Source organism: Phaethon aethereus (assembly GCF_964289735.1).
Source record: "Phaethon aethereus genome assembly, chromosome: 5".
NCBI lineage: Eukaryota > Metazoa > Chordata > Aves > Phaethontiformes > Phaethontidae > Phaethon > Phaethon aethereus.
The window spans coordinates 5,275,474-5,302,203 of NC_138579.1; the positions used below are offsets into that span (position 1 = coordinate 5,275,474).

At 43.1% G+C, this 26,730-nt stretch overlaps 1 protein-coding gene across 1 annotated transcript in view; it reads left to right on the forward strand.

The window, feature by feature from the left end:
• KTN1 (kinectin 1) overlaps window positions 1–26,730 on the forward strand; it is a gene marked incomplete at its 5' end in the record, with an annotated part of 52,860 nt that overhangs the window by 23,706 nt on the left and 2,424 nt on the right. Inside the window, 25 exons of the mRNA XM_082000640.1 lie at window positions 459–527; window positions 1,847–1,881; window positions 2,012–2,102; window positions 3,012–3,080; window positions 3,957–3,994; window positions 4,623–4,713; window positions 4,876–4,944; window positions 6,499–6,536; window positions 7,271–7,361; window positions 7,464–7,541; window positions 8,455–8,492; window positions 9,543–9,633; window positions 9,739–9,807; window positions 10,220–10,257; window positions 11,187–11,277; window positions 13,359–13,445; window positions 15,257–15,346; window positions 16,464–16,544; window positions 17,574–17,663; window positions 17,752–17,844; window positions 19,160–19,231; window positions 19,682–19,765; window positions 19,960–20,043; window positions 22,431–22,514; window positions 23,832–23,924. Coding sequence (XP_081856766.1) covers window positions 459–527; window positions 1,847–1,881; window positions 2,012–2,102; window positions 3,012–3,080; window positions 3,957–3,994; window positions 4,623–4,713; window positions 4,876–4,944; window positions 6,499–6,536; window positions 7,271–7,361; window positions 7,464–7,541; window positions 8,455–8,492; window positions 9,543–9,633; window positions 9,739–9,807; window positions 10,220–10,257; window positions 11,187–11,277; window positions 13,359–13,445; window positions 15,257–15,346; window positions 16,464–16,544; window positions 17,574–17,663; window positions 17,752–17,844; window positions 19,160–19,231; window positions 19,682–19,765; window positions 19,960–20,043; window positions 22,431–22,514; window positions 23,832–23,924 — 1,854 coding nt within the window. The remainder of the gene's footprint in view (window positions 1–458; window positions 528–1,846; window positions 1,882–2,011; window positions 2,103–3,011; window positions 3,081–3,956; window positions 3,995–4,622; window positions 4,714–4,875; window positions 4,945–6,498; window positions 6,537–7,270; window positions 7,362–7,463; window positions 7,542–8,454; window positions 8,493–9,542; window positions 9,634–9,738; window positions 9,808–10,219; window positions 10,258–11,186; window positions 11,278–13,358; window positions 13,446–15,256; window positions 15,347–16,463; window positions 16,545–17,573; window positions 17,664–17,751; window positions 17,845–19,159; window positions 19,232–19,681; window positions 19,766–19,959; window positions 20,044–22,430; window positions 22,515–23,831; window positions 23,925–26,730) is intronic.

Genomic DNA, 26,730 nt, shown 5'->3' on the forward strand with positions numbered 1-26,730 from the left:
AAAGTGTGGGAGCTGTGCAAACCTCTGTGCTGGACTGCCAGTTCCTTGCTGTGCATACTCAGTGTTAAGGCAGCTGAGGAGAACTAGAGATGTGATCCTGGACAATTTGCTTTGCCAGATGAGTGTTTTTTAAGAGGCGGCTATCAAATTATGACATAATGCTGATAGTGCTTTAGGAGGAAAATGCAGTTTCTCTTGCCTCTCATACTTGGTACTGTCTGATTCTCTGCCAGGGAGTAAAGGTGGTAACATCTGAATTTCTCATGGGAACATAAGGACAAAAGTATTAATACAGAAAAGCAAGAAAGAAGGGGAAAGGACTCTTTGTAGTCTTGCAGTTTCCAAAGAACTCACTGTAATGACTTCTGTGCTATTCAGTTACTTCATTGCCATAATGACAATGCTGTAGTTGGGATTTGCAGTTCTGAACTGATAATAATGTTTAAATTTCCTTCCAGGTTCTCAAGGATCAAAACGTAACTCTGCAGGCTGAAGTTGAGAAGCTGCAGACTCTCCTGTCTGAGCAGGTATAGCCAGTGTTCGCTGAGTTTTTATCAAATATCTTGTGTTCTTTTTAACTTCTTAAGTATTTTTTTTCTTAAGCTGGCCCTAGGCTGAGCTGGTTTGTGTCAAAGCTTGTTGCTTTGACAGGCAACTCCTCTTCCGTGGAGGGTTCAAGTAAGGAAGTTGTGACTGTCTTCTAGACCTAGTCAGGATTGTCCAAACCTAATGTGGATTTTCTTCCTTTCCTGAAGAATGCTAGCTTAACACAAGCAAGAACTTATTTCTGCAGCCTCTCCACTTTTATTGGCAATTTTTTTCTGGAATAAAAAAAAGAACAACCTGCCCTTCCAGGAGAGAGGGCTCTTACTGGACTGTGGAGAGACCAGAGTAAGATCTTTACCCTACTTGTTTTCTTCTATCCTGGAATGAATTCTCAAACTAGTAGTAAACAAAGAACAGACCCATGGAATGAAAAACTATTTATGTTGTGATGTCTTTTGTCCCTCCTCTTCTGTATTTTTGTACATGGCACACCTGCTGCAGCCAGTCTGACTGGTACTCACACAGGATGCTGCAGGCTCAAAGCTATTGTGTCGCTCAGCCCCATCTCCTTTACAAGTGTTGCCTGGGAGAGCTCTAGTGAACGCACCTGACTTAGTACCAATGTGGAATGAGAAAACTTCCTGAAACACTGGAAGAAGACTTGCAGGACAGGAAACCTGCTTGATTTTCTACACTGGTGTCTGCTAGCCAGCAGCTCCCTGTCTGGAGCCCTTTTTTCTGGTGGAGAACCAGATTTGCAGCCTTATTCCCCTGGGTCTGGCTGATTTGGTGCCCTGTCTGAAATAGTGGGGTTGATTTTTCTTGGTAGCTGGCTTATGTTTCTCATGTAGTCTCTCACAATGTGTTGTTGAGAAATTGTAAATGTTCTGCGGAGTGAGTCTTGGGTGGAGCTTGTGGTTTCCATAAGTGATCAAAAGAGGCAGATTTTTCAGGTATTGAGCTGGCTGCTATGGATTAGATGCTGCACAGTGCTTGGCATGCTTGACGCTCCCTAGGATCACTGGGATCCTGTGTCCCACATCTTGTTGCCAGAAGTCCTGTAGTCCATCAGTGTAAAATCATGAAGGCATGTGGAGTGGATCTGTACCTCCCCTGAAAGATTGACATCTTTCCAGCATCAGTATTAGACACATGTGCCATGAAGACATTCTCCCCTTACTTTATTTTCCCTTCTGAATTAGTGTGGTAACTAAGCTTCTGGTTAACTTTTCAGTTTATTTCTTGTTTTAAAAACCCAAACCATTATTGATCCAATCACCCTGTGTTTGTTTTTTTATAGGCGAACAAAGATTTGTTAGAGCAGATGGAAAGAAGGTAAGAAACTTTTCCTTTGAATCGGAGCCTAAATAAAGATCCAGTTCTGGCAGCAATGTTGCTGTTGATAGCTAAAATGCCTTCAAAGGTTACACTGTCTTTTTCCTAATACACACTTTTGATTTCTCAGCATGAGAGAGCGGGATGATAAAATCAAGACTGTTGAAGAGCTGCTTGAGGCAGGACTCATACAGGTGGCTAATAAAGAGGAGGAGCTGAAGGTAAAATCTCCCATTAGCTTTTTATGGGGGAGCAGAGATTAAGTGCTCTTGTGTAAAGTGTATGTTTGAGCACTCGTAGTGCGGTCTGAGATCATTCCCTTTGAATAGGAAAAGCATCTTGTGGAGGCAAGGTTAAAACCTTTTGGTAAGATAGACTAAGCATGAACGTTGATGGCGCACGGTAAGTGCTTCTCTACTTTGTCTAGAGCAGATTTTGCAAGCATCTGAACCTGGTGTCTTTTGGAATAAAGTGAATACATTTCCAGAGCTGTATGCTTGGCCTAGTCTGCAACAACTCTGTCTTTAGCAAAGGGTGTTTTGTAAAAACGTGGCAGAATGGGACTCTTGCATCTTCTTGCTTAGTTGGTAATCTGAAAGGTTAAAATAATCATAAACTAGCGACACCTTCTGGGATGATACTAAAGGTATTTTCTTCCTGTTCTCTTTATAATGAAGCTAGTGATGAGAAGTCTGGAAAGCCACTACAAAAATCCCTGTCTATTTTCCGCTGGGTTTTGCTGGAAAGCTGTGTCCTGGCTACCTGGACATAGCCCAGACAATGCTCACTGTCTTAATGTCCCTAAATTCCAGGTGCATCGCTGACACCCCTGTACTGGGGAGGGGTTGCACACTAGCAAACTGTCAGGTTACTAAACAGTCAAAGATGTGAGCATGTCACCGTGATGTTTCCCTGGATTCTAGCTTCCTTTGTAGATTGAAGTCCACTCCGAGTTGTCCGTAATGAATAAATAGTCCATTGAATACTTTAACTCCAACTGCTGCAGAGGTGTGTGGGGGGTCTCTTTCAGACTTTCAAAGTCTTTCACTTGCTCTAAAAGAAATCATTCAAGCTTAACACTTTTTCCCCAACAAATGAGTCTTTCATTATCTGTGTGTCTGCTTTCAAAGGCACTGCGAATGGAAAATTCATCCTTGAGAAAAGAACTTCAAAGTCTGCAAATTCAGCAATCAGAGCAGGTAGTACTTTTCATCTAAGACTTTTATTACACCTAAACTAAATCTGAAAGAATCTTGCTGTGGTTGCAAAAGTCAAGGGAAAAAGGTGAAGATGTCTTTTGAAGCCTGTTGGCAAAGCATCCTGTTTCCTTACAGTGTTGGTCTGGAAGCTGATACTTCTGTCAAATACTACTTTTGCATAAGTGTCAGAAACATGGCAGATGTAAAGGTTCTGATCAGTGGCAGTTCTGGGTTGGTTAGTGTGCTACGCACTGAAATGGCCATGGATTGCTTTTTTCCAGAAGCCTAGTGCAGCAAGCGTGGCTGGTAGGCAGCTCATGCTGCATCAGCTTTAGTTAGGCAATAATTTGAGCCTTCTAATATTAGTCCACACGTGTGCAGGTGTGACTTAACCCCCTTCTATTTATGTCTCTGTTCAGTGGTACTGTCACAGTAATATTTGTTTTTGATGTGTGATGGGGAGGTGCTTTTCCTTGACATCCAGCTCTGCTTGGACAACTTGGGAGGGCACTTAGTTTCTAGAAAATCATTAATGGGAGAGGAGAAGCACAGTAACTGTGGAGAGGTGTACAGTAGTGCCAGTATGAAAAGGATAGCTGATCAAATGCTTGTCCCTAACCTCAGCCTCTCCTGGTAAAGATGGGGTAGGTTTGCTGTTGATTTCCTGGAACTTGCAGTAGACTTGGTATTACTGATTTGCCAGGAACTGGAGGCCAACAGCTAATTTTCTCAGGAGCAGCCAGATAGATAAAATTGTTAGGCTGTTACGTAGTTTACCCAGTGCCAGAGTACTCAAGCTCTACTCCTTACCCCTCAAAGCTTGCAGATAGTTTTGCTCTCCTCTGTTTTTCTAAGTTGAAGCTCTGTTTTGAATAGGTTTCCTTCCAATCACTGGTGGAAGAACTCCAGAAAGTGTAAGTTACTGCTCAGATTTAATTTCTGGTTGTTACTTCTGTCTGTCTTAATTCCATGACTACAAGTGTTTTGCTTCCCTGAAATGATTTGCTTTTAACTGGATGAAGTGTGTGTGTGTGGCAGGAAGCGTTATCACTTCAGAAACACATCGTGTCAGATCAATACCCTTTCAAAATCCAGTTGTTTTTCTGCTAAGCAATTAACTTCATAAGCCTTACAAGGTATTGCGCTGAATTGTCAGATAGTTGTTTGTCTTCAGTAGGCGCTCTAAAAGGAGTGAGTTTGTTCTCTGTGTGTGTGTGTGTGTGTGTATTTGAAGTTGATAAATACTTTGCTGGAATATCCAGTGAAGGCTGAAGTTAAGTGTGTGTCATTCTAGAGACTACTGATATATAAAATTTGCATTTTTGGACACTAATAATATCTATTTAGCACGTGAACTACTGATCATAGAAAGCCAGCTTGTTCTGCACTATTCCCAGTCTTAATCCTCCTGTTTGTTTCTCCTGCTTGGTCCCACTGTGGATCCCAGAGGCTGGTGATGTGGTAGCAGAACCAAAGCTTGTGTATTTGCTCAAGTAACCCATTTGTTCAGCCAGCTAATGTTGTTCCCCTACTCTTTTTAAGGATCCATGAGAAGGATGGAAAAATAAAATCGGTGGAAGAACTCCTACAAGCCGAAATCCTTAAAGTAGCAAGCAAGGAGAAGACTGTTCAGGTATCTGTCTCTGCGATACCTACTTTGCTTTCTAGGTCTATGCCACTGACTACCATTTATTTGTTACTGCATGGCATTCTATAGTGATGAATTTGTAGCATCCATTTTTGTGGCGTTTTTGTGTTTCCATTGTCCAATCCTGTCTGTTTTGTCATTGAAAAGGCTTTGACACAGGAAATAGAGGCTCTGAAAGAAGAAGTAGGAAATTCCCAGCTTGAGATGGAAAAACAGGTAAAATACCTTAGTGTCAGAAGTGTGAAACAGCCTTGCCTTGGATGCACTGCTCACTCATTCTGTTTTAGTGTGTTTTTTTTCACTGGTGAATGCTGTTGGGTAGGGGAAGTTTTTAATGGTAGAGCCAACACTATTCTTGGATATAAAGCCATAAATATGTAATATAGCTACTGCTGTCCTTCAGAAACCCTATTCCTCTGGATGCCTGAGCTTGCCAAACTTCAAACTATACCTTAAAGCATTGTAGCATTAGCTCTGACTGGGCACATTGCATACTGTCACTGTAGTAAGCATGAAGACCTGGGACATCCTTTGGGGCTGGCAACTCAGAAATCTCAAGTGCTGAAGGTGCTTCTCCTTTTGGCCTTTCTGTGTTGCTAGAACAATACAACAGGCCCAAATAGGATCTGGTTTCCAGGTAAACTTAAGACTGTTTTCTTTCCGCTATCCAAAGAAAGCCTGTCTTGGCAGAGTAAGCTTACTCTAGCTATCAGGAATGCAGAAATGGAGGAGTATTGGCTTTTTTGGCATGCTTGCTGTCTAGCATCCAAACAACGGGAACCCACGTTTCCCTAGGGAGCCCATTCTGTGGGCAGCTTAATCCATCGTGCTGTCAGGAAGTTTGCTTGCTTGTTGATGTGGGGGTTGTTTTTTTTTTTGGTCTGTGCTTTTTTCTGTCTTTCTAGCTACATTCCAACATGTCACCCCCTTTTTCTTTTCTTAGTGATAAAGTTTTGTCCTTTTTAGGCAAACCTTCATAGAATGTGTTTCTGTCTTGGGCTTTTCCTCCAAAGCAAATTCCCAGGAACTGGAGGAATTGTTTGTGTGTGTTTCCTTCCCTGGAACTGACATGGAACCCAGAACAAAATGCAACTTAGAGCTGCTGTCTCTAGAAAGCTACATATGAGGGATGCTTGCTCCAAAGGTGGTGTATTATGTACCTTTTGGTCTCCTGCAAGCAGAATAGAGGTTTTAGGGAACGTTTGAAACTCTTGCCATGTTGTGGTAAACGACTAAACTAAACTAGCAGTTTGGACAGCCAGTATCTACACACACAGCCCCTGTCAGGCTTTTATACAAAATTCAATGGAAATATTCCCACTAAATCTTGTTTCTTCAATCCATGTTCAGCCTCAGAATGGGAATTTAAGGGAGTGCTGACATTGCAGAGAGCGTCTAAAAAGCACTTGCTTGTGCAAAGGTCTAAATGACCACGGATGATCTCCGACTTGAGCTGCAGTTGCTAGTGAGGTGGCTGTCATCATCAGTGGTGGAAGGGTGCTCCAGCAGGCCTGCTTGTGTTCCCATTTGCACTGGTTTCTTCTCTGCTCTGGAAGTCACACTTTAAATGTGGGAAAAGTAAATAGTGGAGACACTTGGCTTCTCATAATTTATTTTCCCACAAAAAAAGGCATGTTTATGCTTACATAACTGTAACAAATAGTGCCTATTTCAATAATGTCTAATGGCTTTTTCCCTCTTTTTCTTCCTAGAGTAGTTTATAGCATTTGTCTTTCCCATGTGCATTGAAGTACTGATTATTTTCTTTAGGTGTCGATTACATCACAAGTCAAAGAACTTCAGACTCTGTAAGTACAGTTGTTAACATGTCTGAGCTGCCCTGTGCACCCCTCGCTTCCCTGCTCCAGTCTATTTTAAGTCAAAATGTTCTTGCCTCTTTTATCCATCTGAAAAAAGAAATATCCTGTGCTTTGCAGCATGTAACAAAAACAGCATACGTGTGTCTCTGCTTTGCATGAATTGATCCAGGTTGTTAACGCTGGTCTCAGGCAGGACCAGGTATTTCTAATTAGGGCACACATCTACCGAGACAGCAAACAAGATGAAGTGCTTCATGGCTTCATGAGCCCCAATTAAACTACAAGGGATTAAATTCAAGTCAGAATGGAAGAATGTAGGCAAGGCACCATGGCAAACTTACTTTGGTAATACCTATGTTGTAGCTGGGTGGATGAGTGAGAATTGAGCTACCACAGTTGTCAGTCCCTTGTGATCCCAACTGCAGGGGGGAATGAAGTGTTTTCAGATGAGGAGAACATGTGTGTGAAATTCCTGCAATATATGATGGGGCAGACTTTGTCTCTTTCACTTGATGAACAGTAACATTGATCAAGGGCATCTCCTGCTGACCCAGACTGAGGTGGAATTGTTCATACATTGATTTTTAGCAGGTGAATAGTGTTTCTGCCTTTGATCAAATATGCTGCTTTTGTTACGTGCTGCAAAGCATGGAATGTCTTTTTTCAGGTGGTTAAAAGAGCAAGGGTTTATGCTGTGTGTCTATGTGTGTCTAATGGTACAGGTTGAAGGGGAAGGAAAAGCAGGTGAAAACCATGGAGGCCTTATTGGAAGAGAAGGAGGAAGAGATTGTTAAGAAAGGAGAATGGCTGCAGGTAAGCTTCGCTGGTATTCTAAAGGGAAATAAGTTCTGTTGCAGTATTTCTGACTGTGGAAAAGTTACACTTACACTTCTAAACTTTTTTTTTTGTCCAAAGGGTCAGAAGGATACAATTGCACAATTGACCAGTAAAATTCAGGAGTTAGAACAACAGAACCTGCAACAGCTCCAACAGGTACGGCCTGCAGAGTGGATGTGGTTTGGGAGTGCTGCTTAGTTGAACTGTAAGATGTTGGTTTTGTTGTCAACCTCTCACAAAGCATTGGCTTCAACCTACAGAGCTATTTTAAATCCTACTTGACTAAACTGCTAATCTACAGTGCAGAGAGCCACTAGTTCAACTGTCTTCATCCAAAACAGGTTTTACATGGGTAACAAGTTCTGAGAGCTTTTCCTTAACCTGGATGATACTATGCATGAGGATACTCTGCATAATGAGTAGCTTTGGTGGTCTGAAAACTTTGAAGCTCATAGAATCATAGCTGTGTCATAGGTACCTCCTTGCCAGACTGAAATAGCATATCTGTAGGGCCACGGTCATGGAGAAACTCTTGCTGTAACTGAACATAGCAGCTCCTCGTGAAGTGGTCAGGCTTTGCTGTGATTCCTTCCTGCCTTTACCTGTTGCAGAAGTTGCAACTGGCTGGAATATTTTGGCTTTTCATTTCCTGCACTGGACTTGAGAACAGGTAACTGGACATCCTTGAAGCCAGGCATTATTTAATGGAAGAATTTTTCCAATAAGGTGGTATTCTAGCTCAATTTGGATTTTTGTCAATGTTAAAGGGGAGAAAGTGAGTTGTGCTCTTACTTTGGGTGGATGTCTAGACAGGCATTTATCCCAGGGGAGAGGTGGAATGGACAGAAGTTGGCTGGTGTGAAGTTTGGGATGCTTGGTGTAAGCTGTGCTTCTGAAATGCATCATGTTTATAGATATTCTTGGAGTGATGTGTGATGCAAAGTTCCTGGTATTTCTTGGCAAGTATCTTGCAAGCTGTGTGGTGCCCCTGCTCACACAAAGAGTTGCTGCTAATTTGAAAGCTTTACTGTGCCATCAAAATGAGATTGGGAACTGCTTTGTTTTTCAGGTACCTGCCGCATCCCAAGTCCAGAACCTGGAGAGCCTGTGAGTATGCTTAGTAGCAGTTTCTCAAGTGCCTGCTGAATAACATGTATTCAGTGCTGGCGTTTATCTTAAATTGGAATGTATGAATTGGTTTCAAGAATTTTATGGGCTTTGCTAAAATAAGCTGTTAGTGCTGATGGACGTACACCAGCCAGTGCGTCTGCTGCCGTGTATAATAGCAAGCGTCTGGCGTCCCTGCCTGGCGTGCCTAAGTAGTAGCGCTCATACACTTTGCAAAAGTGAATGATCACCCAGGGCTCCACTAACTAGTGAAAATGCTGCTACTTCTTGTGTCTCGTGATAATTTCTCCTTCTGTTTAGCGTGTTTAAAAGAGTGTGGATTTAAGTGCCTGTGGCTGAGTCGGTAAAAGCAATGAACAGATACAGTTTGCCATTTTCTGTCTGAGATGCAATAGCCAATTCTCCAGCTCCTTTTTTTATGGAGAAATGCTGCCAGACTTTCCTCTCTTTTGACTCTGCTTTGTCTGGCTGCTCTAAGTCAGAGGAAGGTTGTATGAGACTGTGCCAAGAAGGGCTCTGTCTTCAATGCAGCTCTTGTAATATGCTGCCCTCCCTGCAGGGCTCCTGTGTAGCCAGTTGTGTGGTACCTAAGGCAGCCTCACCTTTGGGAGACTGTCCCTGGCACTTTCAGAGCCATCTGGCTTGCAGGATTTACTCAGGTGATCAGTTGCTTCTCTCCCACTTTGGCTCTGGAGATCAGCTGTTGAGATCAGCTATGACTAAATATGTTTGCTGATTGACATGTGAAATGACTTGGCTTGCTTCAGGCCAGTTCTTAGCAGGCAAGTGTTTGCAATGCATGTTGTTGCAGCTGGCATGTATTTTTGTCGGCTTTCTTGGTTTGGAGCCATAGTGCAATGGCTTCTTCTGTGTGTGTGTGTGCGCTCTCCTTTTGGCTGATTGTTATATCTAGCATACAAAATGTATTGAACTTCTGCTGCTGAAAACTGTCCCTGCTAGAGTGTGTGTCCCTTTTCAGCATAAATTCTTGCTTTAACCCTTTTTATTCCTTTTCAACCATCTCTGCAGGTTGAAAGGGGAAGAAGAACAAATGAAGAAGTTGAAAGCTGTGGTGGAAGAAAAAGAGAGAGAAATGGCAAGCCAAGTAAAACAGTTGCAGGTGAAGCTTTGATAGAAGGGCCTTGTCTTTTAAGGAGTGTATGTATCGCGAGTGTGTATCTGTATGTATACATGAATGTATATATTGCCTGTCTTCTTTCAACAGGATGTGCAAAAGGAAAATGAATCTTTTAAAGTTCAAATTCAAGAATTAAAGCAGGAGAACTGCAAACAGGTAGAGCTTCCAATTGCAGTGTTACTGAGTGAAGTCAGAGGGGGTGGTGGTAGCTTGTATGGATGGCATGGAAAACCAGTAGTTGTATTGACCATGCAAATCTGGGGACAGCTTCAGGATTACACTCAGCTAGCTTTTCTGGCTTGCATATCTGTTTCTGCTTCCCTTTATCATGTGAGTTTGCAGTCTTGTGCACGCCTGCTGTGCTCCTGTCTAGCTTTCCACCCCTGTCTTTACATGCTGTATGACGGCCAAGGTTGTTCTGGCCAAAAGAGGCTGGACAGGACTCCCTCGAAGGCCGAGAGTGCAGCTGCTAGTGTTGCAGCAGTGCCTGGTTAACAAGGCAGATCGTGCCCTCGGCATCACTCTTCGCTGCTGATCAGCTCCTAATGTGTTTCTGATCTGTTTGTAGGCATCTCTCGCTGTCCAAAGTGAGGAGCTTCTGCAAGTGTGAGTACTGCCAAAAGCTGAATGCAATAGATAAGCGCTTCATTTTAGTTATCACTCAGGAAACTTAAAAGATGAAATAAATGCCAAATGTACAATAACAGTGAGTTGGAAGTGGACAATAAAAAAACCTCACTTTACTATCTAAGGAAACTTAAACATAGAGATTCTGCTCATGCTAAAAATCCTCAGCTGCAGTCTTCTGCAGTATGCAGTATGTCGTGCCCACAGTGTAAGGAAGCCATGATTGATTTAATTTTGAATGTATGCCAGCTCAGCTCTGTGTCTGAAGAGTTAAATGTTGGTGTTTCAAGCAAAAGTGACAAGCTTTTTTCTTGGAACTTCAGCTTAGAGGGTTGTTGTTCATATTATAAAATCATCTGGTAGAAACCTTTTCCCAAGGAAAATCTCAGGGGTAAAAGTGTGGTATAATGTAGAGCTGAAGTGCACTAAAGGACTATGTAGAAGTTAGTATCATGCTGGCTTATACTGTGCTACGCAAATTGCCACTGTCATGCATTTTTGACTGGCTGAATTATTTTTCTTTTAAGTTAAAAGATTTATAAATTGTGGACTAGGTGCTTGAAAAATAATGCTCTTATCCAGCAGGCAGTGCCTGTTTTGTGGCATTGTAATAGCGTGGGCTGGCTGACTTATCCTCATCTAATGTGTTGCCTTCCTGTGGCCTTGATAAATGTGTGCAGATGCCTGTTGTAGGCAAACAACAGCTTTACAATGGGCTTTGCTCTGGCAGTCCACAGTTCACAGAGCGGTAGGAAGCAAGCAGTACTGCCAAGTCAGTGAGAGCAGCTTTTCAAAGAGTGTGTTGCTGGCAGGGAAGGAAAGTTAGTGTACATGAAAGGGTGTCAGTGCTTCACTTGAAATGTCTTAAATGTCTCCTGACTTGTTTATAATTCTCTTTGCTAATTCAGGGTTGCAGGGAAAGAGAAGGAAATCGCCAGTCTTCAAAATGAGCTCACCTCTCAGAGAAATGCTTTTGAGCAACAGAGGAAAAAGAACAACGTAAGGAAATTCCATGTCCCCGCCCAAACCCCCCAACAAACTAAACAAAAAACCCCCAAACTTCAAAGAACAACCAAACCTGTGTGCACAGCACTCCTCAATGCCTGGGGCATTCTGCTAAGAAAATGTTTCTGATAGTTGTCTGCTGTGTTGTGTCCCCTGGACGCTCCTCTCTTTTCTTGGGAGTGACTAAGCTTACCTTACTTTACTGCTCCAAGTTTTGTCAGTTCTTTGACAAGTTGCTGAATTGATGAGAGGGAGGAGACTTGCTGGGGGACACATCCCATAGCAAATTCTCAGACTTGGATTCAAGCCTTGTCAGCCCTGTTCAGAAACATGTCCTTTGCCAAGGGAAGAAGAGGGGCCTTGGGGAGAGAGGGTGGGAGGATGAAGGGGGCTCTGACTGAGTTATGGCCCTTGTGCGGGGACATGGGAGGAGGCATTACCTTCAGGGGTCTGGGATCTGGCTCTTCCCATTCCTAAGAGTGACTAATCCTGCTCCTCTGAAAGAGGGGAAGGACAGCAAGCCTTCCTTTACAGCAGCTGCTGATGGTGCAGTATGGGTTGAAGTATGTGGGTGGAAGTAAAGATTGTATTTTCCATCACAGAGCTGTGAAGTTACCTCCTTGTAATACGTTACCTGTGCAGGGCAAGAGAATGGCATCTTTTAAGTTATGTGGAAGAAAGCTGTTAAAATACAGGGGTTTTAGCTCACCTGTCTCCTTGATAGCCTATAAAATCCAATGAATGCCATGCAATAAGCTCTATTACTTAAAAATGGGATGATATAAGGAAGAGGCACAAGAAAAATACTGAAAATGTGAGCTTTCGAGCAAGTAGTGTTGCTTAAGAGCTGAAAAAAAGTACAGGGAAAGTGTCTGGGTAGTGTCAGAAGACAGGTGAGCTGGAAACGTAGAGCATATGTGTACCTGTTTCCTGGGGAATTACGTGGTCTAAGTACCCTTTGTGGTGGAAGCAGAAGTCTGACTACTGCTGAGAGCAGACCATGCCTGTAGGTCCCAGCTTTTCAACGTCGCAATTCTATCCAATCTTGTTCTTACGTCCTGTGAAACAGTCCTTAGGATAGCAGGCAAATGGAATTGGTAAAGTAAAACTAGTGTAGGTACACGCTAGGGTTTGGATGCCACTTTGCGTGGTGAATTAAAAAAATGCAGCCTTTCAAAAATATCCCTTTGCTAAAGCAGATTGCTGTGAGAGTTGAAAAAAAATCTAAATCCCAAGCACTGTAATCACCTCCCCACAAGGCCCACCATCCTTCCTAGATAAGAGCTGTGAGGCTCTTTTTATAAGAGCTCTCAGCCTCCTAACTGAGCTTGCGTGTTGACCTCTGTGGAGTACACGTTTGATGACCTCGCCAAGAAAGATACAGGAGCGCAGCACGGCACGGTGGTGTTTCCATGCGGATCTGGGGTGTGCTTGCCACTGGTGAAATCCCAAAACCTCCCAGGAGGGCACTGGTGAGCAAACCAGTTTTCTTTGGGCACAGTGGAGAGCGCTGCATGGGTGAATGCTGCGAACCAAGGTCCTGAGCTTTATGTTTCTAAAATCAGCCCTGGCGTAGTAGGTTTGGGCTGAGGCTGAAGGATCTGCGCAGCTAGATCTGGTTGACAAGATCAGGGGCATAAATGTGTACACCTCCATGTATACTGGGGTCCATGCTGGGTTCTGCAATGCGACATGCCTAACACTCTGTGTAATCTGTGGTTTGGTGTCTGTGTTCCTCACTACTTTTGAAAACTTCCCTCTTTCTTCTTACAAGTGCAGTCAAAGTGTGGGGTCACTGTCGTGTTATGCTCTGCAGTAACACTTGGATCAGTTTTGGATATGGGGGCAGGTTGGGCAGAAATTGGCATTTCCTCCCCCCCCCCTTTTCATTCAAACTCTTTGAACATCACACTTGTTTTCGCTAGTGTATGTCATTTTACCCGGCAAAATCATCTTGCAGTAACCAGCATTTAAATGCAAATGGTGGAATGTAATGCAAAATATATCTCTGAAGTAAAAGCGGAAACAGTTTGAATATTGGCTGAACTGAAATCATTCTTTCTAAAAATGATTAGGACCTTCGGAAGAAAAACTGGAAAGCAATGGAAGCATTGGCATCAACTGAAAAATTGCTGCAGGACAAAGTGAACAAGACTGCCAAGGTTGTAATGTTAACTGCTGGAAATGATGCGTTAAGCTAGAAGCAGATCTGCAGCTGGTTTTTTAAATGAAATGGAGGCATTTAACTTTTACTGCAATTTAAATATAGTCTGTTCTGAGTGATCATTCATATACTCTCACCTCTGCTTCTTCCTCTTGTCTTTAGGTTTCTTTTATTTGTTTTTTTAATCCGTAATCTGTGGGCATGCTGTTTTTTGATTTCCGTTTGCATAATTGTTAGAGCTGTTGTGAATTGTTTTTTTTCTTTGTGGGGAGCACTAGAATAAAAACTGTGCTGGTGAGCAACCTGCTTTCATCTACTGGGCTTTCACTGTGCTTGAATAAACTTATTGGACCCTTGGAGAACTAGAACTAGATTATTATTTAAAAACCTGGGAACTTCTCAAGAAAAATGGTATCAGCTGTGAATATGAAGCTCAACAGGTCCCATCCGGAGCCGATGTTCAAAGTGATACAGGGTGTGAATGGCTCTAAAAGGAGCTTGCATTTGCTATGAACATGATTTGGTGTTAATTGTCACTATGCAGATTTCCAAAAAAGCATCAAAATAACTTCAACAACACAAGTCAGGTAGCTAGAAGCAGAGGAGCTCTGGTTTGGGATTGTGCATCTGTGTTTTGGAGATGTCTCTGCTCTTTGCTTGGCCCCGCATTCAGAGAAGTTGTGTGCCTGCTTTTGCTCTGTGCTAACGCTTGCCTGCTTTCTCTTGCAGTCAGAAGACTTCATCAAACAACCATTTGCCACTTCTTGGTGGTTCCTAAATTTCTGAAAATTAACACACTTAGCGCAGCTACACAACCTAATGTCTGCTGTCCGTTTCTGTCTCTGAATCTCAACCTACTAATGCCACCGATCTCTTGCAGCAGAGGAATGTGGAGCAGCAAGGCACAGTAACGCTGATGTCAAAGAAGGAAAAACCCAAATATTAGTGAAGGTTTCTTGCTGAAAGCTGCCTTCTGTGCAGGAGTTCAGGCTTTCTGCATTTAACCTTTATGAGAGCCTCGGTGTCATATGGCTAAATTAAACCAATCTGCCACAAGCACAGCAAGTAAATGTCCTGTGGCTGGTCTGCTTTTAGTGTTAAATAGAACGATGGACCGGTGGTGCCCTTGGCTCTGTGTATTTATATTTGCAGAGCAATGACTAAGAAAACTTGGAGATTGTCACACAGCTCTAATAATTATTTCCCATTGCATCCAAGCTTGGGGAGGGAGGATTTAATGGTCTCCCCCTTGAGTACTTAAAAGTAATGTTTAGAAGATATAGTCTCGCTTTCTTGGCCTGGTTCAAATGTGCATTAACACAAAGTTTCCTTTTGTCTTGAATTCCGTTTTTGATGCGGTGATGTTAATTTATGGTGATTTTTTTTCCCCACCTAAAATTGTTTAAAATAAGTATGGATTTTTAAAAAAATCATTGATTGACCAAATTTCTTGTTTCTGAGATCGCTCAACTTGAGTGGCAGGGTCGGTGTGATCTGTGGATGCAGTTACTCAGCACAGTGTAGTTTGTGTTGTGAACAAGGGAGTGATGGTGTACTTTCTGTACAAATAGGTTAGATAGGAGAACTTAATGAAAATAAAAGCTTAAAAGCATGAACATGAAGGCCAAATTCTGAAGCAATTCAGTGTCAATTTTTGAAGCAGTTTACTGGCAATTTTAGAGACTATAGAGCCTTTCTCACTTAATTGACTTTCTGGGTTAAGTAAGTTACTCTAGGCAAAGAAAGAGGCTATTGCCAGGTCTGTGGAGAGTGTTGCCCAATTTCACATGAGCCCTTCTCTTTTTTTAGGAGAAGCAACAGCATTTGGAAGCTGCCGAGGTGGAGACACGCCAGCTACTCCAGAAGCTGTTCCCTAAAGTCTCTCTTCCTTCTAACGTGGTAAGAGAAGTGGCTCTTCCTACCTGACTGCTGGGGGCTGGGGAGCTCTGGTCCTGCTGTGCTGGGCAGTCTGGAGCGCTTCCCTGCGGTCCCCTCTGCCCCAGGGTTTTTGCAGTGGGACATGAGTGTCTTCTGCTGGCAATACCTGTGCTTGCCAACAGCAAAGAGGCAAAGCTGCAGGTGGTTACTTCAAGAAAAGTGTTAAAACAAAAAAAAGTGATTGTTATCCTGTGTGTTTAACTGCCCCAGTGTATTTCGTCTGTGTGTGTTATCTTGTGTCTAACCAAGATAGTAAATTTTCAGGGGTGGATGAGGTTTGCTGCCTGTTTGCTCATTGTCCGGCACGATGGGGATCCATTTTCCGCACTGGCCGTGCAGATGTGGCTGCCCCCCCCTCCTTTCCAGAGGGGCTGTGCTGCCTTGGTGCCAGTTAATACAAATGGAGAGGGTTTGTTTTGTTCCCAAAGTTCCTTTTGAAAACCACGGATTCCCAATTTTACACTCTTTGTGGCTTTCAGTTGTTTGCAAGGGAAGTACGCTGGGTTTGTGTGGCTTAGAGTGTGTGAATGATGTGAAGTGAGGCTGGAAAACTGGGATCTGTGTTTCTTTTGTAACATGTAGAGGTTTTGTATATCCATATTTAAAAATATTCCTAAATGTGCTAAAGTTAGTCTCCGGATGAACTAGAAATAGTGTTTAAAAAGTCTGTTTCTGTAAGGCTTCAGTCTCCCTAGTGAGGTCCCTAGAATTACATGGCAGGCATTGGCTTTAACTGCTCAGGGATTTTGGAAAAGATTCCCTTAAGTCTTCAAATACTTCTTGTCGAGCCCCGACACTTCCAGGGAGATCTGTCACCCAGTTCTATTTCAGCACTTTCAAGCCCCTGTGAACTGTGTCTTGCTCGTAACCTCGTGTTCCTGGATTGCTGCCTGCCGACTGTCAGCTCTACTCGGCTTCGTGTGGTACTAGCTGAACAACTGCTGTCAGCCTGCACGTTAGCTCCAGGGAATTAGGGGATTGAAAGACTGCTCCGTAAGCATGCAGTTAGGAGGCAAATGTCCTGAAGATAAATTTATTGAGGTTATTCTCAGCTTTAACTGAATGTTTTTCCCAACAGAGTCATAGTGAGTGGATATGTGGGTTTGAAAAGATGGCTAAAGAATACTTGAGAGAGGCTTCAGGATCTGAAGATGTCAAGGTAGGCACAAATGGTAGACAGCTTCCTTGTGTGTGGCATGGCGCATTTTTCCAGTATAGAATCATGGAATCATAGAACGGTTTGGGTTGGAAGGAACCTTTCACGTTCATCCAGTCCAACCCCCCTGCCATGAGCAGGGACATCTTCAACTGGACCAGGTTGCTCAGAGCCCCATCCAACCTGATCTGGAATGGTTCCAGGCATGGGGCATCTACCACCTCTCTGGGCAACCTGGGCCAGGGTTTCACCACCCTCACTGAAAAATGTGTTCCTTAGATCTGGTCTAAATCTACCTCCTTCTAGTTTAAAACCATTACCCCTTGTCCTAGCGCTGGAGGGCCTCCTAAAATGTCTGTCCCCATCTTTCCTATAGGCCCCCTTGAAGTACTGGAAGGCTGCACTAAGGTCTCCCCAGAGCCTTCTCTTCTCCAGTCTGAACAACTCTCTCAGCCTGTCCTCACAGGAGAGGTGTTCCATCCCTCTGAGCATTTTTGTGGCCTCCTCTGGCCCCTCTCCAACAGGTCCATGTCTTTTAGGCCCATGTCTTTTCTGTGCTGAGGGCTCCAGAGCTGGATGCAGCACTTCAGGGGGGTCTCAGCAGAGTGGAGCAGAAGGGCAAAATAAATCTTGCAGATGGTGCTCTGGATTGTGAAGTTCTAATTGGTGAACAGGTGACAAGAAAATTGTTTTATAGATATTTGCATCTTGTAAACCAGAAATGTATTTGCATCTTCACAACCCCACAAGGTGCATTTTGAAAATGTTCATGAAATTCAAAATCCCTGTTCTGTTTTTCAAGTAATTGGTTTTTTTTTTAAGGCAACTCAGAGTTAGTGCAATAACTCATAAAATTTGTGAGTATTGAGAGTTATAGGTGAACATGGCACTTGCTGTTGTCTTCATATGGTTTGGAAAGGAAGACCTGCCAACATGAATGATACCAGCTTGCTTGTTGAAATAAGATAAATAATAGAACTCGGATCTCTCGGCTGAGATGTGACTTTTCTGGTCCCTTTTCTCCTTTGCCAGGCTATGGAGCAGAAGTTGAAGGAGGCCGAGGAAATGCACATACTGCTGCAACTGGAGTGTGAGAAATACAAATCGGTGCTGGCAGAGACGGTAAGCAGGATGCCTGGTCGCCTGTGCCTTGTGATGTTGCAAGTTGCCTTTTTCTTCTGCTGTAAGCTTTCAAATTCCTCTCTCTTAGGAGGGGATTTTACAAAGACTACAGAGGAGTGTGGAAGAGGAAGAAAGCAAATGGAAGATAAAAGTTGAAGAATCACAGAAGGAACTTAAACAGGTATTTTTGCAGCAGCCAGCCAGTTTCTGCTTGAAGTTGCAGAGGGTGTTTGAGTCTTGCGAAGGCTGGTGTAGAACAGCCTCGGCTGCCTGGTTTGTGTGCGTGACCAGTGGATGAAAAAGGTGAAGCCTGAAACCAGTACGATAGGAATAATCCCACCTTGCAACGAGAGAATTTTTGGTGCTTTTATACTTGGTTTCATGCTGAGTGATTTCTAGTTTTTTGAGAAACATCTTTCCATTTAAAAAACGTAAAAAGTGGAGGAATTGTTGGTGTCTTTAGATTTGTGTGGCAATTCCTGTTGCCATCTTTAGAGTAGCAAGAACAAATGCACAGCATGGGTGTGAGGTCTTTGACCATTACAGTCCTTGCACTGTGGTGCAGGAGGCAGCCAAATAGCCCGTAGTAATAGTGAATGCTGATGGGATAGGAAGCCAAAGATTCAGGAATGTACGTGTGTCCTGTTAATGTGCCCAGGAATAGATATTTTCTGATCCTGGCAACTCAGACTGTATTTCTGTTAAGCACCTGGTTTTTTTCAGACTCCTTTTGTGATCAGATATAGACTCTTTGTGCTAAAATTTAAGTATCATATAATCATAACAATTTTTTGGAAGCTGTTAAAATACTGTTTAATCTGTTGTGATCAAGTAATTATACTTGAAATTGCCTGCAAAGCTTTCCTTTTTAGGAAGGCTCTGTTACTAGCAAAAGTGGTAAGAAAAAAGCCTTTTATGTTTCTTTCCTAATCTAGAGTTAAAGTAGGTCAAACTGGTCTTTTTTTTTTTTTAATGAATTATTTCTGAAGTACTCTGGCACTCAGATTTATTAAGCAGAAGTATGAGCCTAGAGCAAACAGATGATTTATAAACATCTTTTTTGAGGGGCATATAAAAGGCTGTCAGATCTTGAACTGTAGATGTGCTACCATCTGCTGCTTATGCAGCCTCTATAAGACTAAGTATGCTGGGTTTGGCTACGTGTAGTACACGGATGGAGACAGTCTTCCCTGTCTAGGAAAGATATTTCCCTTACCATGACAAATGGACAACTGACTTAGTCCTTATATTCCAAATCTTTCAGGCATCTAGGCTCTTATCTATCAGAGAAGTTCTTGTGCTGGGAGAAGGTAGGAAAGGTGTTCTAACAGAGACTCAGTATGTTGAATTATTTGAGTGTGCATCTTAATTTATTCAGTCACTGTGATTTCATTCTTAATATTTTTAAATCCTAGAAGCAAGCTTGTGTGTATATGGAGACTTTGTCTTAGACCAACCCAACTAAATGATATATTTATCTTTCTTGAAAACTGCAGATGCGTTCTTCAGTCATTTCTTTGGAGCACGAGGTAGAACGGTTAAAGGAAGAAATCAAAGAAGTTGAAACTGTACGTGCAGGTGTTTTTTTGTCTTTGAAGCTTTCTTTTACTTAAAACATGATTTAGGCTTTATGCTGCAAGTCTGAACTTCCTAGGACTTCTCTAAGTAGTGCAGCCTGTGCTGTGGTTTAAGCTGAATCTTTTGGCCAGTGTTTTTAAGGACAGAAGCTGAATACTGGAAATTGTCCTGGTTTTCACTTCTGTACTTACCTACTGGGGCTTTTTCCTTGTGAGACTGAGCAGTTTACTGCTTGTTGATGATCTTGGGCTTAATTCTTTTTCTTGTTCTCTTTTGAAATGTAACGGTTTAAATCTGTGCTGTGCGATCACTGGATTTGAAATGCTCTCTAAATGTCATGGAGTATTTGATAGAAATTTATAGCTAATAATAAATCAAGAAAATTATACTGCAAGAAAACACTGAAAACATCTGTTTTAACTCTGTTTTTCTGTTTCTAGCTTAAAAAAGAGAGAGAACATTTGGAAAGTGAACTAGAAAAGGCAGAAATAGAACGATCTACTTATGTTTCAGAAGTCAGAGAGGTAAACATAATTAACCAAACTGTGCTTTTTCTTTTGGTTACCAGTTGGCTGGCAAACTAATCTAATGCTTAGCCCCTGTGGCTGAGGAGTGTATATGCTTGTGACCTTAGGGTAGAGCGACACACTAATAACTGAGCAGAAGAAAAGTGGGCATCCTAAGGAGACAAATCCTAAAACTCTAAACTTCATTTCAGCTCAAAGATCTGTTGACTGAATTGCAGAAAAAACTTGATGATTCATATTCTGAAGCAGTAAGACAGAATGAAGAGTTAAATTTGGTAAGAAGCTTGTTCTCCGCTGGGCACAAACTAGGCTCCCAGCATACCTACGAAGCGGAGACTTATTTCAAATCTGTCTGTTCTGCTAACCTCTTCAGCTTGATATTTTTGTCCATTGCAATCATTTATGTAGTCTGACTTTTACAATTTGTCTCTTTCACTGCTCCTAACAATAGCATGTCTGGTTCTTAAGACCTTTTCCAAAGTCTGCAAGACTTTCATTCCTGAAACTTCCTGAGAATCAATGTTTTATAGTGTAGACGTACGCAACAGCAAATGTAATGTCCTTGGAGCAACAGAAGTTGTGCTCTCATCAGTTTAACTTGAGGATAATTCTCTGGTTGTGGGGTTTTTTTTCTTTCCCCTAAAGCTTTTGAGGATGCAGCTGTGGTATCTGTGCTCTGACTGCGCAGAGCCTTTTCTATCCTTGTCTGTATGTACAGAAATTGGCCAAAACCAACATTAGATTAATTCAGAGTATCCAGCCATTCAGCAGCTGGCATCCTGGTGTGGCTGAATAGCTGTTCTGGCTTGGTGCATGCACTGTTTTACAGTGTGTTTGGCTAGAAACGCTCTCCAGCCAATAATGCTCCTGTATCAGGTTTTCTGAAGGAGTTGGATTAACTGAGGCCAGACCTATACACCCAAAGATGCATGGTTTTCCAGTTTGAGTCCTTTCACACCTCATTTGTTTCAGTGATGTGTGTGTGGTGTTTGTTTTGTTTTGTTAAGGCTGCAGGAGCAGTCAAATTCTTCCTCTGCTTGTGTTTGAACAGTGCTTTCTTGCTCTTGAGCCAGGATTGGAGAAGGTTGTCTTTTGTCACCGTGTCTTTGGTGGGTTTTAGAGTAGCTGATGGGACAAGCTGTCCCTGCAGGCTGAGCTGCTGGTCTCACCAGGCTAATGTAACAGGGTTAAAATAGTTGATGTAAAAAAAAACAAACCCACCATAACAATCTGCTTAAGTTTAATGGTATGCTTGGCAAGTCTAGTACAGCATTGATTAGCATCCTGCCTCAGCAACCAAAGCCTCTCGTTTTGAAAGCAAGGGAAATGGGAATTGAATGCATATCTTAGAATTAATCAGTAAATGCCAGCCTCTTGAATATGAGAGGCAACAATCTATTATGTCTGTAATAACAAAAGCTTAAAAAGCTGAGCTCCCTGCTAGGGCCGCTCGACTCTGCAATCTGATGATGCTGTGCTGTTAGGAGCGTGAGGAGGTGGTAAACAACTACCTTCATGCGGATGGCTTGGGAATGCTGTCCAGTGTATATGAGTGTGTTTTGCAGTAGGTAGGAGGAGGCTGAGGAGTAGAAATGGTGGGATTTCAAAATGTGTTTCCCACTAACTTATAAGGTGAGCAAGGAGAGAAGCTGAAACTGCAGAGGAGCTCACCAGTGCTTCCCCAAAATGTAGAAAAACAGCATGGACAGGTGCTCCAAAGGCGGAAACCTGCCAAGGGCAAGACAAATATAATACGTGGGTTTGGAATCAGTGGGAATTCAGGGCTCTGAGTAGCCTATTGTTTCCTTCTTTAATCCCCTGCTGTCTCCCAAGAAGATTGACAGCAGAAGTAGTGAACATTAGCACAGTGCACTTCAGAGGCACAAATCCAACAAAATTGGCACTCGAGCTTCTTGTTAGCACTCCTATTTGAGGCTCAAGCCTTAAGTGCTGTGCCTGGTTCTGTATGCTGTGTTGAAGAGCAATAGAAATATTTTGTAAAAAATATTTATATCCTTTGGAAGGCTGTAGTTTAAGGGCAGCCAGTACAACATATTCATCCCTCTTGACTGAAATAGTTTTACTTTTTTGGATTGAATCTAAACACAATCAACAACTTAATATACCCCTGTCAGTGATTCATGCCTTGATGTGACATAAACAGACTGGTTAAGTCAACATAGTTGTAGTAAGTGGTGCTTTATTAAGATGACAAGCTTTTTGGTTTATTCAGCAGTAAAGTGACTGTTTAGCCTGAATTAGGAAGATGACAATCTACATTTTTGCATATTTGCTGTGAATTAAGTGGAAGTCGGGACTGACTTGTGATAAGAATGCTGGAGAGGCTTATGTACTGTCAGTATGGCTAATGTTCTTACTGGCAATATAGTTTAAAAGTTGAAACCACTTCTGGTGAAGCTGATGCCAGCCTGTGTCTTCTCTTCTTTAGTTTCCATTCTTTACAATTATCTTTACAGATGGAGTCTCTCTTCCTTGACTGTCCTTTTAAATCTCATCATACATGTTGACTAATCCAGTGTGTGCAATGATTGTTAGTAATCTTACTCCCTTTGCAGTCAGTGTGCACTGGGTTAATCCGTGGGACAGACAGATGAAATCTCTGTGTTGAGGGAAACTGATTTTCTTTGTTACTATTTTGCAGCTGAAAACACAGCTAAATGAAACACTATCAAGACTCAAAATTGATCAAAATGAGAGACAGAAGGTAGCTGGTGACTTGCCCAAGGTAAGCAGAGACCCTTAACAGTTGCAGGTCTAAATGTTGTAGAAACCCTCAAGATCTGTAGTTTTGCAGTGCTGAAAAACGTGGTGATCAGCTTGTACAGACTGTCTGCCTTGTGGGGTGTCTCATGCTACTCACTGGTTCCCCAAATGACTGGGATTGTGGGTGTAAGAGCTCAAATAAGGTATCTGCATGTCTGTTGAAATGATAAACAGAGCTGTTAGTTGCACTTTTAAAAAGCCTTTTTTGAGTCTGTTGTCCATGATAATTTTGTGCCAGTGGGAGTGAGTGGTGATTTGGGGTTGACAAGTAATTCTTTAAATAAAGAAACCCAGCCTAACAAAAAGCCCATCCTACAGCCCCACACCACAGCCTGAAGCTTTTAAACCCAGTGTCAAATGGGAGTGGGTTACATGTTGATTTACAAGCCATCTGCCCATTTGCACGTGGTTACAAATTGGCTACAACCCAGGAGACTGCAAATCTTTAAAGTTAGCTCTGTGCAAGCTTGAGGAGACAAGCAGGTGGGTTACCTCTGCTCATCTTCAGTGGCTGCTCTTGCAAGATGGATTGGAGTGGGAAATCTTTTAAGTGTGAGAGGTCTCACTGCTGTCTGTCACCCCAGAAATGAGCCTCTTGCGGGAGAATTGATAAATGGAGACAAGAATAGCCTGCAGAGTGGCTGAGCTCTGGCTGCAGACTGTATAACACCTTGTTCCTTCTGTGGCGGATGCATAGTAAGGAATTTGGGCTGCGTTCTTGCAGGGTTGGAGTGGGGAGAGCTGCTGGTGGGGCTTGTCTTGTCCTGGGACCAGGGACAGATGATCACAAAAAGCACTGCTGGGAGGTGAGAAGACTTAAGGAGACCTGCTGCAGTAAGGTGTTTAAAACATTTCGCTCAGGACAATTATACTGGATGTTGACATATGAAGTGAGCTGTGCTGATGTCCCTGGTTCCTGGTGTATTCTATATAAATGCAGATCTATGACTAAGGTTTTGGAGACTTGCCTGTGCTGTTACTCTCGCACAAAAAATTTGCTGCACAATTTTTACCTAATAACTTGACATGAGTCTATTAAAGCTTCCCTGTAGAATTGCTTTCAAATGCAGGCAGGCTGACATGCAACGTGCTGATTGTAAGGAGACATGTCAATCTTGGCAAATGTGTTGGTCCCCTGAGTGAATCTGGCATAAAACAGATTTCCTCCTGAACAGTGATTCCCTGTGTCTCTAGTGCTTTTGGAGGGATGGGGGTTTGCGTCTCAGCCTTTGCTAACTTTTTGTGCCTCTCTGTTTTTTTGTGTTTCCCTCCCCTGCAGGCCCAGGAGTCTTTGGCATCTCTTGAGAGAGAAATTGGAAAAGTTGTTGGGGACACCAATGTTATTGAAAACAGCGATGTTTGCACAGAGTCGGTGAGTGTTTCTTTTGAGCCCATGCTCAGGGGCAATGCAAATCTCATGCAAAATGTGAACTTTGGGAAGTGAGGTCCAGCAAATGAACAGGATGTGTTTTGCTGATGGTAAATTAAGGCTTGATGAAACTTCCTATCCTACAACTTGTCAGGGTGGTGTCCTGGAGCTGTATCCCAAGGGCGCGGACATCTTTCCAAGCAGCAGGAGTTCTGCTGTCATCTGGATTGTGACCTGTTTCCTGTAGCTCAAATTTGTAAGGAGGAAGGGGAGAGATTCTGGACATCAGATCTCTCCTTACAAAGGGTTGTTGGTTTGAGCAAAAGTGGGAAGAGTCTGGGGAAGATCCCCAAACTTGCCCTTTCGAGAAGGGAGGCTAAATAAATCTGCTGATTTCTAAGTGAGTTTAAAATGTTAACTGTTGTTTGCTCTGACATCTGTAAAGCCAATGAAGGAAGGCAGTGTTGCATGCCCTGTAACCCCAACGTGATGTCACTTGCCAGAACATTGACCCTTCTGGTCCTCTGCAGCTGTGGGCAAGAGCCCGTCCCTAGCTGCTGGTATGTGCCCGAATTCAACTTCAGCTGGTCCTGGCTCACTAGAAGTGGTCCAGCAGCAAAATGTTACTAACCTGAGCTTTAGTAAGCAACAGACTTGAGCATTGCCTTGTGCTGTAGGTAGGCAGCTCTCCAGATTGATGGTGTTTTTATATCCTCCAGTACTGGCATTGCAGTTGCAGGGTGTGGAATTGGGTGTACTCCGTCTGGGGTGGCCTGTTTTCATGCTTGCATGTGACTTGCCTGAGCCTGTGGGTTACTCTTAGCACAGCTGATTGCTGAACTGCTTTGTGTAGCTGGTACCCAGAGTGCTGGCCCTAAAAAGACATCACCTGTACAAGTGGTTGAGTTGTGGCTTTGTAACTGGGCTTCTCTGTCTCTGGAAATGAGAGCTTTCACACCAGCTTCAAAATAGTTTCAGAACAGCCTTCCAGAAGGCAGTTGGGAAGAGAAAGGCTAAAGCAGATGCCTGCCCAGCACGTTTTACATAGCTGAATGGTGTCAGTGGAACTCATTACCCGTTTTCCTCTGATGGATAGAGTGGAAGGAAATGCTGTCATTTGAGGGGGAGAGGAACACTTGCTGATAGGACAAATAATTTATATTGACTCCTTTTAGCTGCTGAGAATAAGTACCTTCATCAGCTGCGAGAGGAAGCTAGGAGTCCTCTGAGGAGTACGGTAGAAAAGCCTTTGCCTCTGTAGTCATTAGCAGAAGTGAAACTGCTTTTCCAGAGTGCTCGCTCATGGATGCTGATCAACCCCTGTGTTGTGGGCTCACTATGTCTGAGCCAGAGGTGCAGCTGGGCCTGTGAGACCACGGATGTCTAAATGCGGTGAGCTGCTTTCCTGGGAGGGATGGTAGGTCTGCCGAGCCCTCTCCTGTGTTGCCAGCAGGAGACCAGACCGGTGACGGTGACAACTGGGTGCTCTGTGTCCCTGTCTGCAGCAGGCTGGAGAAGAAAAGCCATCCTCAAACCAGTGCCAAACTGCTTGCTCTCTGCTATGCCTCTGTGGCTTACCCAAGTGGTCTAAGTCAGAACAGCGATGTGGCGTTTTGTGGCTGGTGACGCTGGTGAGCCCTCCTGAGCCGAGCGTCACCGCTGTGCCCTGCGGTGGCCCGGGTATGCTAGTTTGATTTAATTGCTTTAGCCTTACCTTGCATGGCCCCTCTGGCTCGTGCATTGCTCTGCTGTAGCTGCGTGGGCACGTTGTGGAACCCTAACCAGGTTTCCTCCAGAATATCCATCGTTTTATTCTGAAGAGGAGTGTGGAAAAACAGTCCTAATAAACCTGTAATTAAGCCTTCGTTAGTAAAAATGCGTTAATTGTCTAAACAGTGCTCTTGACAGGTAGCTATAGGCAGAGGCGGGAATGAGAACATTATCTTCTTCTCTAAGCCCTTTTTGCTGCTTTTTTTTTTTGAAGGGGAAAAAAAAAGCAGCTGTCTCCCCAGAAACCTAAAAACTTAGCTTAAAATAGCTCTCAGATTAAAAAAAAGTCTTCCAGCCACTTCCACCTAGCAACAGTGTCTTTTTTTTTTTAAGAAGGACCTGAAAACACATGCTCAAAAATGAGCATATTTGTTCCTTCTGGGTACTGGAACCAACCCACAAAATTGAGAAATGATGCTTGCGTAAACCCTCAAACATATTCTGTGTGTTTTCTTTAGACTCCTTTCCTATTTAAAAATAGACCATTTTGTTTTTCTAATCAGCTTCCTTGTCACTTATGGGACTAGATGATGTCTAAAGGGTGCCTTTTAGTATGCTTTAAGGAAGTCATTTATATTCAGCAGCTGGCTTAGGCAATAAACTTATTTTGAGTCTTATATGAAATCTAATGTGCTTTCCTCTAAATCTCAGTGTAAAACACTCCATCATTGAAAACTGGGAATGCTGTACATGTAAACCATGGTGGAGGGGAATCTGTCAGTTCAGCGCCTCTCAGAGGGCACATCCGAATTGCAGACATAGTCCCGAGGTCTTCTAGACCCCTGCTTATCCATGGGATGTTTGGGAGTGTGCATAAACTTCAGGGATCTTAACTGCAGAGGGGAAAGTTTGTCATAGCTACTAGGGTAATTAGGTATTCCCCACTGCCATCCTCTTCCTCTCTTCATCCTCATACCCCAAAGACATGGTTTCCCCCGAGTCCTGGAGAGTGTGGTGCTGGGGCACAGCAACGACTGCTCTAGGCAGCTTTGCACTTCTGGGTTAGCAGAAGCTGCAGCATGTCTGTGCTGAGCCCAAA